Raw genomic sequence first — 14066 nt, forward strand, 5'->3', positions numbered from 1 at the left:
CATGAAAACTGATTAAGTGGTAGCACTTTCCCTGAACACATTTGCACACCTCATAGGGAAACGCATTGTCTAATACTCTCAAACACTTCTTATTTGACCATTAACCATGAAGCACGTACAGAATTGAAGAAGGAAAAAAACCCAACCAAACAAAAAGTATCAATAAACAGAACAGATTGGGAAACCCATATAGACAAATGCAGTATTAAGTTGATCCTGACTTAATAAACTCTACATGAAAAACACACGTCAAGATTTGACTGAACTTCATGGACTTGAAGATTTATATATATAATTTTTTAAGGGGGTGCAAGGCAGGATTGCCATCAGAAAGTTGAAAATAAATCCAAAATCCACCCCTCTTATCAACTACTGTCTGGGCCACTTAGGAGAGGGTAGAGGTGGTTATTTGTCCTCCTGAAGTGGAGTTCTGCAAATGTCACTTGGGACTACAGGAAATTTCCTGGAAATTCTAGATTACCCTTCTTATACCCCAACTGGAGAGAGGGGTGTCTGGGGGTAGGGGGAGAGCATCTGCTTATTCCTTCTACCTCATGAATCGTCAGCACCCGTGCTGAAACACACTTGGCCACACCTAAGCAGGGTAACCGACAGCAAAGGTATTTCTACAGGCAGAGCACACATACATTTTGGGCAGGGTTCTGTTCTGTTACAGCAGGGCTAAGCTCCAGGTACAGAGTTGCTCTCTAGCCAGAACAGTCCACACCACACTCTGAAAGACTAAGATCTCAAACAGATTTGACAGTTAATTGCTTTTACATGGTGTAACTAGGATCAGAGTCAGACCACCTAACTTCCAAATACACAGATTAGAACTGGATGTTAACTACGCATCTCTTCAATTTTTTTGAATGGATCAGCTTGTGAACTGAATAAACAAGAATCCTGCTATCTCATTTTCACATTTTAGAGTATTACCAGCTTTACCTTGCTTACCCTGAAGGCTCCAGTAAAGCCTCCAGGGGCTAAAGCAGGAAGGACAGACTCTAAAACATCCGCAAAATGTTGTAATGTTTTGTTAAAATAAAAGCTTTAGTGTTTACAGGCAGGAAAAGGTCTTCATTTTCTGCAGGATTCCACAGCTGCCAAGATGTCTTGCAAAATGCTGTTTCTGTTTTCCTTACTAACCTAGAGAAAGAGAAATTAAAACTGATGTAATTTGATGAATAACCTGTATATGAGTGTTTACTTCAAAAACAAAGCAGAAATTCAAATGCATTTCTTTCTCAGTGGAGGAATGTTGAATGTCAAACACCTGCCTTCTTCTGCTACTCAGAACACAATAAGCTAAACCCACAAACCTGCATATGTAATTGAATATTCAGTGATCTTTTTGATTTAATTACCCACGGTATTTTGCAGTATTATTCAGGGCTTGAATAACTGACAAGAATCGCTCGAAGAACCAGCATGTACTTTTGTCATTACTAGAAATCCCTTTCAATTACCAAATATGATTTTCCTGCTACGAAGTGGAGTTCTTATGCCTTCAGTACTTGAAAGAGTTGTATTTATTAGGATGACAGACCTAGTCAAAAACATCTGCAATGAAAAAAAATTAAAACAGGCTTAGCAGCGCAACTCTGTATTCCGAGAAACCTTAGCACTGCAGGATAGAACCACCTTGAAAAAGAAGTAAGATTACTTGACAAAGCTGGGGGGCTTTTGTAGCACACTGAGGTACGCCTTTGGTTGATCAGTCCATGGAAATGTTGGGCTTTAAGACCAGTACATGTGAAAATCCATACAGTCCAGCGTCCTGTCTTTTGCTGGGCCCATCTGCACTGCAGCACGTGCAGGTTACTGTAAACTGCCAAGCAAATGCCAGCACTTGCTAGTCAGCTCAGCTCCCAGGTGCAGCAACGACAGAGCACAGAGCTGGTGGGGGGTGTGTGTGTAAATTACCCCTTCTTGAGAGACTGGGTCCTGGTACAGAGCCCAGTGACCCACAGTGCCACGCATTACGAACTCAACCAAAACCTGGGGAAATGGCTGGGGTGGTGAAAGGGTTAACAAGCAATTGTGAAGTGTCAGCAAAAGCTTCATTTCAGAAAGCCTAAGAAATTTTCCCCGCTGTTCAGGTCCCTGCAGAGAGGGCAGGAAGAAATCAGACAAAGACAGATGAGCCAAAAAGAAGTAAGGGCGTTCATATTTTTAACAAAGTTTGAGAAATGCTGTTTGACGAGGAGGGAGAGACACCACACTATGCGTGGCATAAAACTCTCTACCAGCAAGGTTTCACTGCATCCCCTGTAGCTGCATTTAAGATCTGAGCACAAGGGTTTGTATCCCTTTCAGTACTACAGTCAATACTGAACAGGAGAAAGTATTATTATTTTTAAATAGGTGACAGTCCTACCTGAGGAATTTGGCCCTAGGAGCCTACTGCTATTTACAGTCACAGACATCCTATCCAAATGCTGGAAACCAACTCTGTAAAACCTAGAGACGGTGGTCTCACCTACGCCACTTGAATTCCAGAGAGCAGATCAACACGGGACTGATGAAAAAGTAACATTAAAAAAAAATGAATGAAAGGGAAGATCTGCCTGAAAGTGTTGCCGATTTTATTGTATATCATTCCAAGCCTATTACAAGATAAACAGAAAACCCCACAATAACAAAGAGAGCAAGACAACAAAGAATGGAATTGCTCTTCAGTAAGGCTATTGAGAGACCCCACGGTAAACAAGGCACAGAGCATAGATCAGCCAAACTCTAAATCTCACAGCAAGTGTCCCAATATCCTGACTTTCAAAGGACCTTCTGAACATTTAATAGCTCTTCCCGCTGTCTCACAGCCAACAAAAACAATACTACATTTTATCTATCCCTTTTCCATACCTACATGCCAGAAGTCCAGTGAGAGCAGCAGAGAAAAAGTGCCAAGCGCTGGGAAATTTTCACAACTGTTTTACAAAGGCTGCTTGATAGATACAAGTCTCCTCTTACGATCTGGAGACATTCTGTGCAGGCAGCTTTCCCAGAGAGAACAAATCTCCCAGTATCTTACTGAATGTTCAAACAGATGGGTACATTTTTAGACAGGGAGTTGAAAATAACTGTAGGTGCTGCTTATACTGAGCATTTAGATAATCTGGAGGAAACTACCACCTAGACTCCAAGCAGGCAACAGTAGAGGACAAAAGCTTTCTTCTCCCACGTGTTAAAGTACTGTCAAGGAAACCCCTCTTGTACAGTCTGTTCAAACGGAATCTTTTCTTCTTCTGATCCATTTAACTATTTATTTTCTTTCTTAAAAGGCATACACAACCAAACTTCACTAACGGGTCTCATGGAAGCAAAATTAATAGATGGGAAAATGGGAGAAAATGAATACTTGCCAGCTGCTAAGGATAATCTGATCCTGTTTACAACACCGTGTCTGCAAAACTACACAGACCCGGGCAGTGCAAAAAGAGCCTCTGTAGTTTCACTGGAAAGTTTAGTTCTCAGCAAAATGGAATTGGGCAACAATGGAAAGAAATGTGTTAAATAACAGAGCTCCTATGGCTAAGTGCTCTAAACGTAATAAATTAAACATTTGGGACCAAATCCTCAACTCCTTTTAGGGCACCTGGGCCCATTTACACCAACTGAATATGCTTTCAAGACAGAAGGGACTGTAAAACCCCAAACAGCTGTCTCTACGCACTTAGCATCAAACGTCAGAACTGTCCTTGCGACACTAAGAGAAGGATGAGAAAACCCTCCTGAGTTACGTGAATGCAGCCTAACTCCATATTCAGTGACAAAGCAGGCAGAACTTTCTTTTGGAAGGTAGCCACCTGCTTCTGCACACTTCCAGGCACCATAAAAGTTAGTAAGAAATTACTGACCATGAGCTATTTGGGCACTCCAGGTTCTCCCCATGCCACAGCCCTTGAAGAACATAGCTGGTGATCCAGTATTTACTTCAGCTAGTAACACCTCTGACTCCCCACGGGCAGGTTCTGTTCCTGCTCATGCACACGTTTTAACTAGCTGGGAAAGAGCATGGCGTGTGTCACTGGAGCAAGCGAGACAGATGCTCTCCTGCACAAGACTTTAGTATAGCAGGTCTCTGCCACCTGGGAACTGTTGCAGGCTGTCACTCATTTCACACCCATGCGTTTGGCTAACGGACTCACCAGAGAAATCTCTTTAAACAAAGAAACCTGCATGAACCCTAATCTCAGCAGCATAAACAGGATGGCTCATTCTTTTAGTAAAGTTGTTTTTAGCTAGAGAAAACATTGCTCCATTGAAAGGAAGACATACAGGAAGACTTTTGCTGGCTGTAGTCAGTACCTAAGAGAAAGATCTATTGGCAGACTGATACAGCTAACAACCCGGGGCTCAGTGGCACACGGCCTCAGAACATCACCTGCTAAAAAGAGACAGCGGAAGCCTCAAAAGCTTCCTTGAAAAGTCAAATGCTGTTTTCTAGCGCTCTATTTCCTCCCCTGAGAGGACCAAACACACACTATTGCCCTGCCGGGACTGCAGCCTAAGCACCGAATGATGGTTACTTTCGGTGAGGCATTCTCCATTCCCTCCTCCCCAGTCCTACCACTGGAAAGCAAGTCACGTAAAATTCGCATCCCTGTTCAGGAGCCTGACAACTAACGCACATCAGCTTGTCAGTGGGAAACCTGGGGTTTCACCTCTGAAAGGAATGGTAGGAGTTGAATGCTTATGTGAGGAAAGGAATCTTCTCTCATCTTTGCCCCTAGTATTGCTTTGGCACTAAATTAAACAGGCATTTAATTTAAGAAACATAAATTAAAGATGATGATGGGACCACCAACTAAAAGAAAGCTGAGGAACTTTTCTGAGCACTGCAGTTTTACTAATCTCGCTTTGAAGAGGAAAAAAGAAGATGGAGGCTTTGCTTTCTCTGCAGTAATTACGATCATTCAGTAGAAAGTTGCTGATAGTGTTTTTTCCTTCCTCATGCACTTGGGTGAAAACAAAGTAAGCATTCTCACTGTGATGCGCATCTGGTAAAGAACAGGCTGCAACAGTATACTGCTCTACAGCATATTACCCCGTTAGTAAGCCAGGATGTGTAAGTCCCACTTACTGAATTTATAATTTATAGAGATGCAGAGTTCAGTTTTGGATATATAGCTTTATTCTCTACTATAAATAGTACACACAGAAAAATAAATCAAAGGAGTGGGGGCTGCGTATAGCTTGTTTTTGTAAAGCATCCAGGACACTTAGAGATGTTAAGGAAACCTCACCCGTGTATTCCTCTGAACAGGCTATGTTTTCTTGTGATAAGTTTTTGAGAACCTCCCTGTAACTGATCAGAAAGGCACTTTGAGGCCTTAACATTCTGAAAATTATGTCTGTAAAAACAACATAATGAATTCCAAAATTGGTTCGCTGACTCCAGAGAAAGTACACTCCATTTACAAGTGTCTTTCTTCTAGAAATCATTTCTGCAAATTCCACTACTGCCTTTTTTTTTTTCTTGAATATGATTACTGGTAATATTTCTGCGAGCCAGTCTGGAAAAAAAAAAAAAAATGAAAAATCTGACTGTACTTTAAAAGATTTAACTCTTAGGAATAATGAATACTTATATGGCAATAATACTACAGCAAGAAAACCTTTTAAAACAACTATATCATTACTTCTACAGCTCCTCACAAGCAAAGCCAGCTGTGTGAGACTGCTACAGTAAATGCCAAATGTGATTTTTTTTTTTAATAAGGCGAACACCTGCCCATTAAGAATAAAATGGAAACTAAAAAAACTTATTTCATACAAGCTACCCACAGCTATCAATTGGTAGTACCAATTAGTCTTTAAACTGAGCCAAATACAAACCAGCAACCTAGAACAGAAGGCTCTTTAAGGATATTAAATATTACTCACATTGAACACTTTAACATCTTTCCTACTTCTTATTTCTTCAACAAGATCCAGTGGCTTTCCCTTAGGTATTGGAATAGTTCCAAGCACCACGGTCCCTGAGCCAGTCAGCGTTTGACGAACAGCTTGAATAAAAGCTTGGCTGAAGAGTTCCATTTTACCAATCTCATCTATGACACAGATTTGTTTCTCTGCACCACTGCCATGGTTCACCTGTGGAAAAGTGCATCAAGAGACTGTAAAGAACACAGAACTCAGAACAAGCAACAGAAATAATTTTATGCTAGTAAAAGAAATATCTCCAAAAGAAATCAATTCAATTGTAATACTGGGGAAAGTGGAAGAGTCAAAGCTGCTGCTGGTAACTGACAGACTTCTAAATCTATCATTTCTATTTCAGCACAGATTTTTGGAAAGATGAAAATATATGTACAGCATAAATACCAACTACAATAGGAACTATCCATAATATCAGTTATCCTTCAAAGCAGAATTCTCACAATGGTCCCATACAAGCTATTTGACAATTAAGAACTGCACTTTGCCTACTAGCAGCTCTCAATCAATCTCAGGGACACCAATTTTTCAAAACTTCACTCTTCCCATCAAATTATGCATTTAGAATAGATAAATATCCATACAACACAAGTATTAAAAAAAAGGACTTGCATTAAATCTAGATTTGGAAGTTTCTCCTCTTGTAGCTGGGTCAAAGGAGGGTCAAAACTAGCATTTCTCTCAGAACACCTAGCTTTCTTCAAAGCTATCTGTATAACAACCAAGCTGTTTCCAAGCCTCTCTCACATCAGAACATTCATCTTCCATTTCTTTGTCGAGATACAGCTCATTCTATAGTCCTAGCCATCCCCCTGGATCATAGGATAGGCACCATACTAATGATTAACCACACTTGTGGTCTGTTTGTTTTTTTCATGAAGTGAATACTGTGCCAAGCAGTACCGTGCTGCAGACTGCTGTGAGCAGCAGAGAACCTAGGAGAGAACATGGGTGATTCCCACTGAGGGAAAGGCAACTCAGAAAGCAGAGGAACTATTCAACAGAAAAGGAAGTGCACTGCCTACCCGCTCTTGGTAAAAGTAACTGGGAATTGCACTCCATTATTTACAGAAGTGAAAAGGAAACCAACTCAAGTCAAAACATCACTGTAGATCCATGAATACATACCAATACCAGCCATGTTATACAGAACCTAAAAAAAAAAAAAAAAATTCTAAATGTTTTCCCTTGGGAAGGCAAAGTATTTGCTTCTGGGAAAGTGGAAAAACTGTATAACATGCATCCTAAAATCTTTTCAAGTGAAGTCCCTGCTGAGTAGCTGTTTTATCCAAAATCCTTTCATAGATGAGTGAGCTAAAAAGCCAATACTAGTCAGTAGGTCACACACTGACAAACAGAGCATTTTGCTTTGAAAAAAAATCCTCGGTCCTGCCTGGTAAAGTTTCCAGAACCAGAGAGATCATCCATTGTAGGATCTACCCCTGTTCTCACTGGAGTGAATGAGATCCAAGCCTTAAGAGCTGAAGCTGTCCTCCAGACTGAATGGGCACATGCCCACTCTGTGCTCCTCTCTGATCAAACCAGACCATACCTGTGACTCTCCAGCCCTCATTCTTCATTCGTCTCTTCTTATTTCAGTTCTATCATCTTCCTCGTTCTCCTCCTCTCCCATTCTGCGCCGCCTACATGCATGACCACATTCCCACAAAACCGATTAGCAGCGCTTTCAAAGAGAACAGGGTCATGCACTGTCCGACCCTGCTGGCCCCTTTTCTTCTTCTCTTCACTCTCTTATACTTGCAGAAAGCTATATAACAACCAGAAAAATTCAACACTGCTAACACCCTTCTAAGCAAGATCTTTCCTGGACTTCACATTAATGCAGCAGCAAAAGGATTCCAAGTACAGCGCTGGCATAATGAAGTCTTTTTTATTCAACTATCCTTCTATTTGCTAACATAGTAAATCAAGTTACAGTGAAATTAAAAATTGTCCCATTTTATTCATATTTCCTTGCTGCCTTGCCCCCAATGTCTTTGCTTCCCTACTCTTAGACTTTAATGTTCCTTGACAAAAACAAGAATCAGATCTTCAATCTCATTTTTGCTCCTTGCACCTCTTTGGTTTTTTGTTCTTTTGAAGTTCATTAAGAAGTCCCTTATTCCTTGGTCCCCTGAGCTTTGACAGCATAGAAAAATCACAATAGGATTTTTTTAGTAGTACAGTTCAGCAGCTGCTGCATACTGTTTGTGGTATGTTATTGCCAAAATCAGATCTGTTCTTGTTTAATTTTGGAGAGGGGAAAGGTTGGAGTGAGAGAGAGGAAGGAGAAGGAAAAAACAGTAACAGAATGTTAGGAGAAGGACAGGAAAAAGACTGTGTGGAAAGTCTTGTCACAGTCAGAGCACTCCTTGCGCAGCAGGCTAAATCCCAAATTATCAGGCTGCTATTATCAGTTAAAACTTACCAGTCTGCAGGTATGTATACAGTGGTAATCAAAAATAACCACTGGATTCAAGAAACAAATGCTTCTACTGGAAGAAGATGGGAATCAGAGAAAGAGGGAAAAAAAGACTGTAAAGAAGAGCAGCAGCAAAAGCCTTTTTCTTGGACCCACTGACTCCACCCAGCTCTGCGTGGTAAGCCACGCATACATTTTGTTTGCTTTCCAATATGCAAGACAGTGGCAAAAGAAGAAACTTCCTGTTGGCTGTCTCTCAGGCCAAGGAGGTCCTGCTCACAGGACGACGTCAGATCAAGAGCGAGAGAGGACTGCAATCTCTCCAACACCACAATAAGCAGAAGAGAACAAGACAGATTTGCCCCTCCAGCTTCCTGATCCTGAAGTCAATCAGAATCAGCAATACCCAAGAAATAGGCCATTTATTAATATTAAAAACTAGTGCTCTAGAAGGGCCTTCCAATAACACTGATTATCATAAAGTGTCCATTTTTCAGCAGCTTTCATAGAATACTCACATTTCTCAGCATAGGTAGAACCAACTGCTCAAATGAAACAAGGTCTACAACATACTGTCCGACCCGATATTCACGTCCTGAAGTAGAAGAATCAGAGCTGAATTTGAAAAAGAGATACACAATTCCTTCTAAGTAATGAGTTTAGTGAGAATTCACTGCAGTCACTTCAAGTGGATTTACGAGAAGTTATCGCAATAAGTCAAATCCCCTTAATGCTTATAAGAACAAGAAAGAAATTCTGTAAACCATCCATTAAGTCATATTGCAGATAGCAGACTTTCAGATAATAAATACACCATAAGCTACCTTCACAACTATGTAAGCTCAAATATGAACAGTGTATAGAAAGACAATGGGATCTAAAAAGCCAGCAGGTATATTTATGCTGAAATCAAAATACATGCCTGCAGTTCAGATCTTTGAATTTGGTAATGTGACACTACAGACAGCATCACAGCAGTAGCCCAAACCTCAGTATGGGCTGCAAAACCCTTAAACAATCTTGGAAAAAATATAAGTTTGCATGTGCTGCATCACACTATCCTAGGTGAACCTCCTTTATTAGCAATATGCAAATTATTTAGTCAGATCAACTATGTATGAATGAGGTGCTAACGTCACCTAGACTAAGTTCTGCACAAAGCGTGAAAAGCTAAGTCTAGTGAAACAGGAGAGACTGTGAGCCCCTCTGCACTTCAGAGGCCCCCCTCTTAGTGGGGCTCTGAAACCCTCTTTTTCTTAAAATTCACATGTGCGTTTTGTGGGCCAGTCAGTGGCTCTTTAAAACAACGTTATATGCAATTTCCCTTTTATTTTCCACTTCTGTCTCCATAAATTAGCTGGTGGAAACAAAAAATCTTCCTCCCTGCCTACAATACTTACTGTATCCCAAAGAGACTTGGCCTCACAATAAAAGGCTCAGCAGTGCTTCCTCTCTATTTGGTGTAAAATAGGCAGTAAGAGATAACACCCTTCCCTAGCACGTTTTCAGTATTTCACTGCGCAATAGAGGCACTGTCTACATACACAATACAGCTATCAGCCAGGACACGAGAACTGAAGAAAGAACCTGACCACGAAAGCCATGTGTACTGGAAATCACCTTCTGGAAGAGCATTTAACATGCCAACAGACTGGAGCTGAAGCATAAAACAATAAGCCACTTACAGTTATTAAAACCTCAGTACCTGACTCTAGATAAAGGTCCTCGTTTTCCAGACAAAGTGACAACATCAAATCCTGTTCTCCTGCCACCTTCTCTAACTTCCTCTGTGTAAAATCCATCAATGGGAATTCCCGAGGATTTTAGAGCTTGAGTGACTTTCTGGATCAAAGTAGTCTTTCCAACCCCTAAAAATAAAGAGGAAACAAAAAGCACACAGAATTAATCTTCTCCACTAAAATCCCATTTTTAAACACCACAGTAATGATTCAGTTCAGCAGGAACACTGATTACTTTTTAACTTTGCAAATTGTTGGGTTTTTTTAAATGGTAGAAAAGGAAAGAGCAGAAACACCTTTTAAAGTTCATCTTGTACTGACATTGTAATGTTTTATTAGCCTTTAAGAAGTATGTCTACAGTGAAGTCACAACAGAATGGTAAAAATATCCCAGGCTACCACTAAACTTGTCAGCTTAGATAGTGCACGGGCAGGCCACAAAGCTTGCCCCAAGGCAGGTAAATACACGAGAGCCATACTGTTACACAACTGATACCTAAGCCAGCTGGAAGACAACTGATGAATCTCCCTTTCTACCACTGCTATTCGCTACTGTTTAAGAACAGAGCTGAGATCATCCCCCTGTTACGATCATAAGGTCAAAATTGACTGCTATTACCAGGAGCCTAACTGGCACAAAGGACACGCTACTTCTATTGATGTCCTAGAAACTGGAAGCCCTCAGTGCCCCCGAGATATCAGGTCCTACATGGCAAAAACTATTTCCAACAACAGAAACACGCTTCTTATGGGAATTGAAGCAAGAGAGGTTTTGACTAGATACAGGGAAAAGCTTTTTTTATCATGAGGACAATCAAGCCCTGGAACAGGTTGCGCAGAGAGGCTGTACAGTCTTCGCAACCTTTGAGGTTTTCAAGACCTGACTGGATAAAGCCTTGAGCAACCTGGTCTGGCCTCAGAGCTGATCCTCCTTCACACCTCCTGAAGTCCCTTCTCATGTGAATTATCCTGTGGTCTTATAATCCATTTTCTTACTCCAAGATGGATCCTTAAAACCCTTGCCACCTGATGTCTCCTAGCACAGTCTGATGTACTTTCTACAACGTGAACGTTGGACATGTTCCAGACATCCTCTCAGTTCCCACAAAGGAGCTATTTCTTCTCCTTTGCCATTGTACAAGTACATCCCTTGACAATCTCCTTTTAAACTCAGCTTTATTGCCTCTCACAAAATTTAGTGTTATCGCTCCATTTTTAACCATTGTTGTCAAAAAAAATCAGAAGATAGAAAATATCCTGCAGAATAAACCTTTAAATTCCTGGAGACAAGGAAAATAGACCAAATGCAAGGTGCCTAAAGATGCCAAGAGAAATTATTTCAACATGCGCATACTGAATTCCTCCCTTAGATTTTAAGCAGATTTAGGAACTACTTTCTTAACAGTCAATATCAATGGCAAAATATTCTGTGGCTTCAAGGGCACCTAGTCAAACTACTAAGCAAACTTTTCAAAATCGAAGCCAAAGGGATTCCTGGCATTTGAACAACAATAAAATGACAAATGTGGCACCACCAATATCCACCATCTTTCCAGAGCCTTGTCTCTTTAAGTGCATTTCTACTAATTTGGCTAAGTAGATTTGCTATCTCTAATTCGCTTACCTTCATTCAGTATATTGCCAAAGAAAGCTAAAACGATTCAAACTAAGTTTAAGAAAGCTTAAAGTTATACATTTGGCTAATCAAAACAGTCCATTCCATTTCAGTTAAATGAACAGAGACAAGGCCTAGGCAGGCCTAACCTCTGCGTCTCCCAGCGGGCTGCCTTTATCCAGGATGGAAAGACAAAATGAAGTGGGTGGAAGGTACTGACTGCTATCTCAGCCTAGCAGTAGCATTTTAAATTCATTCCAGACAAGACAGGTATCTGCAAAACATTCCCAAAAAGGAGAATTAGGCCCACTGCTTTACTTCCAGACCACAAAAGAAAGCTTTGCAATCATAATAACTGGTTTATTTCTTTATCAACCTTATAGTTCGACTCTCGTATTCTATACCACTCTACTTCCACAATAATCAGATTCCCCTACCATGATAAACTACTCCACCGCTTCAGTCAAGGCCTGCCCATCTGGGACACCAATTATTACCTATAAATGAACACTGCTTAGGTTGGAAGCGCTAAATCACTACAATTAAGTTACAGAAAAGATGAGCGCTCAGAAATTATTAATGGCTGCAGGTTAACTGAGGCAGGATTAGTTGTCGGGGAGTTTTTATTTCCCCCCCAACACTGAACCGCAGGGCAGGGGCCAGGGACAAAGCAGGAGCGTCTGGAAACGCACACGAGATGGGACTGGACGCAGAGCTAAGATGGACTCTCATGAGGAACAAATTAACGAACGCAGCAGCTCCGACCTGAAGAGGCGACACGCGGGGCGGGGAGCAGCTGCAGGCCCGCGCGGCGGCAGCCGGGGTTACCTCGCAGGCAGCTGCCGGGCCCGGCTGCAGCAGGAGGCGCTCCCGGGGCCCCCTCACACCCCGGGCCGGTGCTGGGGTCCCCTGGCTCTAAGCGCTTCACAGCCCCGCCCGCCCCGCGCAGGGCGGCGGGCCAGGCCAGGCCAGGCTAGCCCAGACCAGGCCAGGCCCGGCCCCAGGGCGGCCCCAGCGGCCGCGCCGCCTCCCCTCGCCCCGCTCCCCAGGCTCCTCCTGCCCCCGTTACCTGGGGGTCCCGTGAGAAAAACGTGCTTGGCCATGGCGAGGGCCGCAAACCGCGCTCCGCCCTCTCGCCCCCCCGTCGGCGGCCCGGCTGGCGGGAACGCCGCGCCGCCCCCTCGCCCCGCCCCTGCCGCGGCGGCCCGGCCCCGCGCCGCCTCTGCCTTCTGCCCGCGGGGAGGAGCTGAGCGCGGCGCTGCGCCTCGCCGGGAGCCGCGGGAAAGAGGCGCGGGGCTCTGCCGCCGCCGCCGCCGCCGCCGCCCCCCCGATAGCAGCGCCCCGGGAGGTGCCCGCCCCGAGGCCCCGTCCGGCAGTGCCCGACGTGGCGGTTCTTGTGGCCTTGAATCGCAGCGGCCGACGCGCCGTTTTAATCGGCCCGTCCCGAGGGGGCGTCGGGCGGCGTCGGCGCCCAGGCCGGGGGGGGGGGGGGGGGTTGGCGCGCAAGCCCTGGCAGCTGCTGAGGGGAGCCCGGCCTCTGCCGTGGCAGCCCCCGGCGGGGATTACTGCAAAGCTGCCCCGGGCAGGCGGCATCTGCCGGCGGGCCGGGGTCTTCCCGCCCCCAGGGCAGGAGCCGCTGCGGCCGCAGGGCTCGGGCGGTTGACGCCGAGGGCCGGGCCCTTCCTGGCCTGTGGCGGCCTCGAAGGCACGGCCCACGGGTGCGCTGCTGCCGTGGTGTTTCCCAGAAGATGGACATTAGCGAAGGTTAGGGGAGAGGGGAAAAACCAATTAATTTCCTAAATGTGGGTCAGCATTTTCTTTATCCAGTCAGCTTGACCTATTTAATTTCTGAATGTGTGAGGAAAGCTCTCCCTAGAGCTTTTTACCCGTTTCAGTAAACAACGTGCTGCCGGATGCAGCAAACCAGTCAATTAAACAGGTTCTCTGATACCTCGATGCAGACAGCAACTAGGGGGTTGTTGTCAATCTGAGTGAATTGGGTCGCAAATGAAGAGGTTTGGCAGGTTTAACAAAGACACTGACGGACGCCTGTCCGCATCCCAGCACGCCTTATGCACGTGGCCTCCTTGTTTGTTTGGACTCGGGCGATGGAGAGCTGTAAGACAGCAGGGAAAAGGATTTTTGTGTGGAGGGCTGCGGTGCACAGGCAGAAGTCTGGGTAAGGTGATGCCCTGCCGCCAAGGCGTATTGATCCCTGCCTGGCTGTAAGCACCAAAATGGTTACCCAGAAATACTGGGCTATGAAAGGGATACATCCTGGTTCCTAGAATCGTTCAGCTAGAATTGTTCTCTTCAGGTTCATCACATCTTTGTCTGGCTTTCATTT

At 43.9% G+C, this 14066-nt stretch overlaps 1 protein-coding gene across 2 annotated transcripts; it reads right to left on the minus strand.

Moving 5' to 3' along the window:
• Positions 1-1013: 1013 nt before the first annotated feature.
• On the minus strand, positions 1014-12898 carry NTPCR (nucleoside-triphosphatase, cancer-related). 2 transcript variants are annotated; one of them, XM_087775007.1, is made up of 5 exons: positions 12789-12898; positions 10071-10233; positions 8884-8980; positions 5890-6099; positions 1014-1149 (listed from the first exon to the last, which is right to left on the minus strand). In XM_087775007.1, the coding sequence occupies exons 1-5, from the start codon at positions 12820-12822 to the stop codon at positions 1081-1083; spliced, it is 573 nt and encodes a 190-aa protein (XP_087631133.1). In that variant the 5' UTR covers positions 12823-12898; the 3' UTR covers positions 1014-1080. The 2 variants fall into 2 exon arrangements, with proteins under 2 accessions (XP_087631133.1, XP_087631134.1); XM_087775008.1 differs by lacking the exon at positions 1014-1149 and adding an exon at positions 5188-5519.
• Positions 12899-14066: the final 1168 nt, after the last annotated feature.

Source organism: Nipponia nippon, unplaced genomic scaffold, assembly GCF_047370975.1.
Source record: "Nipponia nippon isolate SJK-2023a ecotype South Korea unplaced genomic scaffold, ASM4737097v1 scaffold_4, whole genome shotgun sequence".
NCBI classification, from domain to species: domain Eukaryota; kingdom Metazoa; phylum Chordata; class Aves; order Pelecaniformes; family Threskiornithidae; genus Nipponia; species Nipponia nippon.

Bases quoted from the DNA above. Each gene is read 5' to 3' on its own strand.
- NTPCR (XM_087775007.1), bottom strand. From the start codon at position 12,822: ATGGCCAAGCACGTTTTTCTCACGGGACCCCCAG. The intron at 10,234-12,788 runs GTAACGGGGGCA...CTTTATTTTTAG, and splicing joins TTTTCTCACGGGACCCCCAG to GGGTTGGAAAGACTACTTTG. The intron at 1,150-5,889 runs GTGAGTAATATT...CTCTTTCTCTAG, and splicing joins AAGATGTTAAAGTGTTCAAT to GTTAGTAAGGAAAACAGAAA.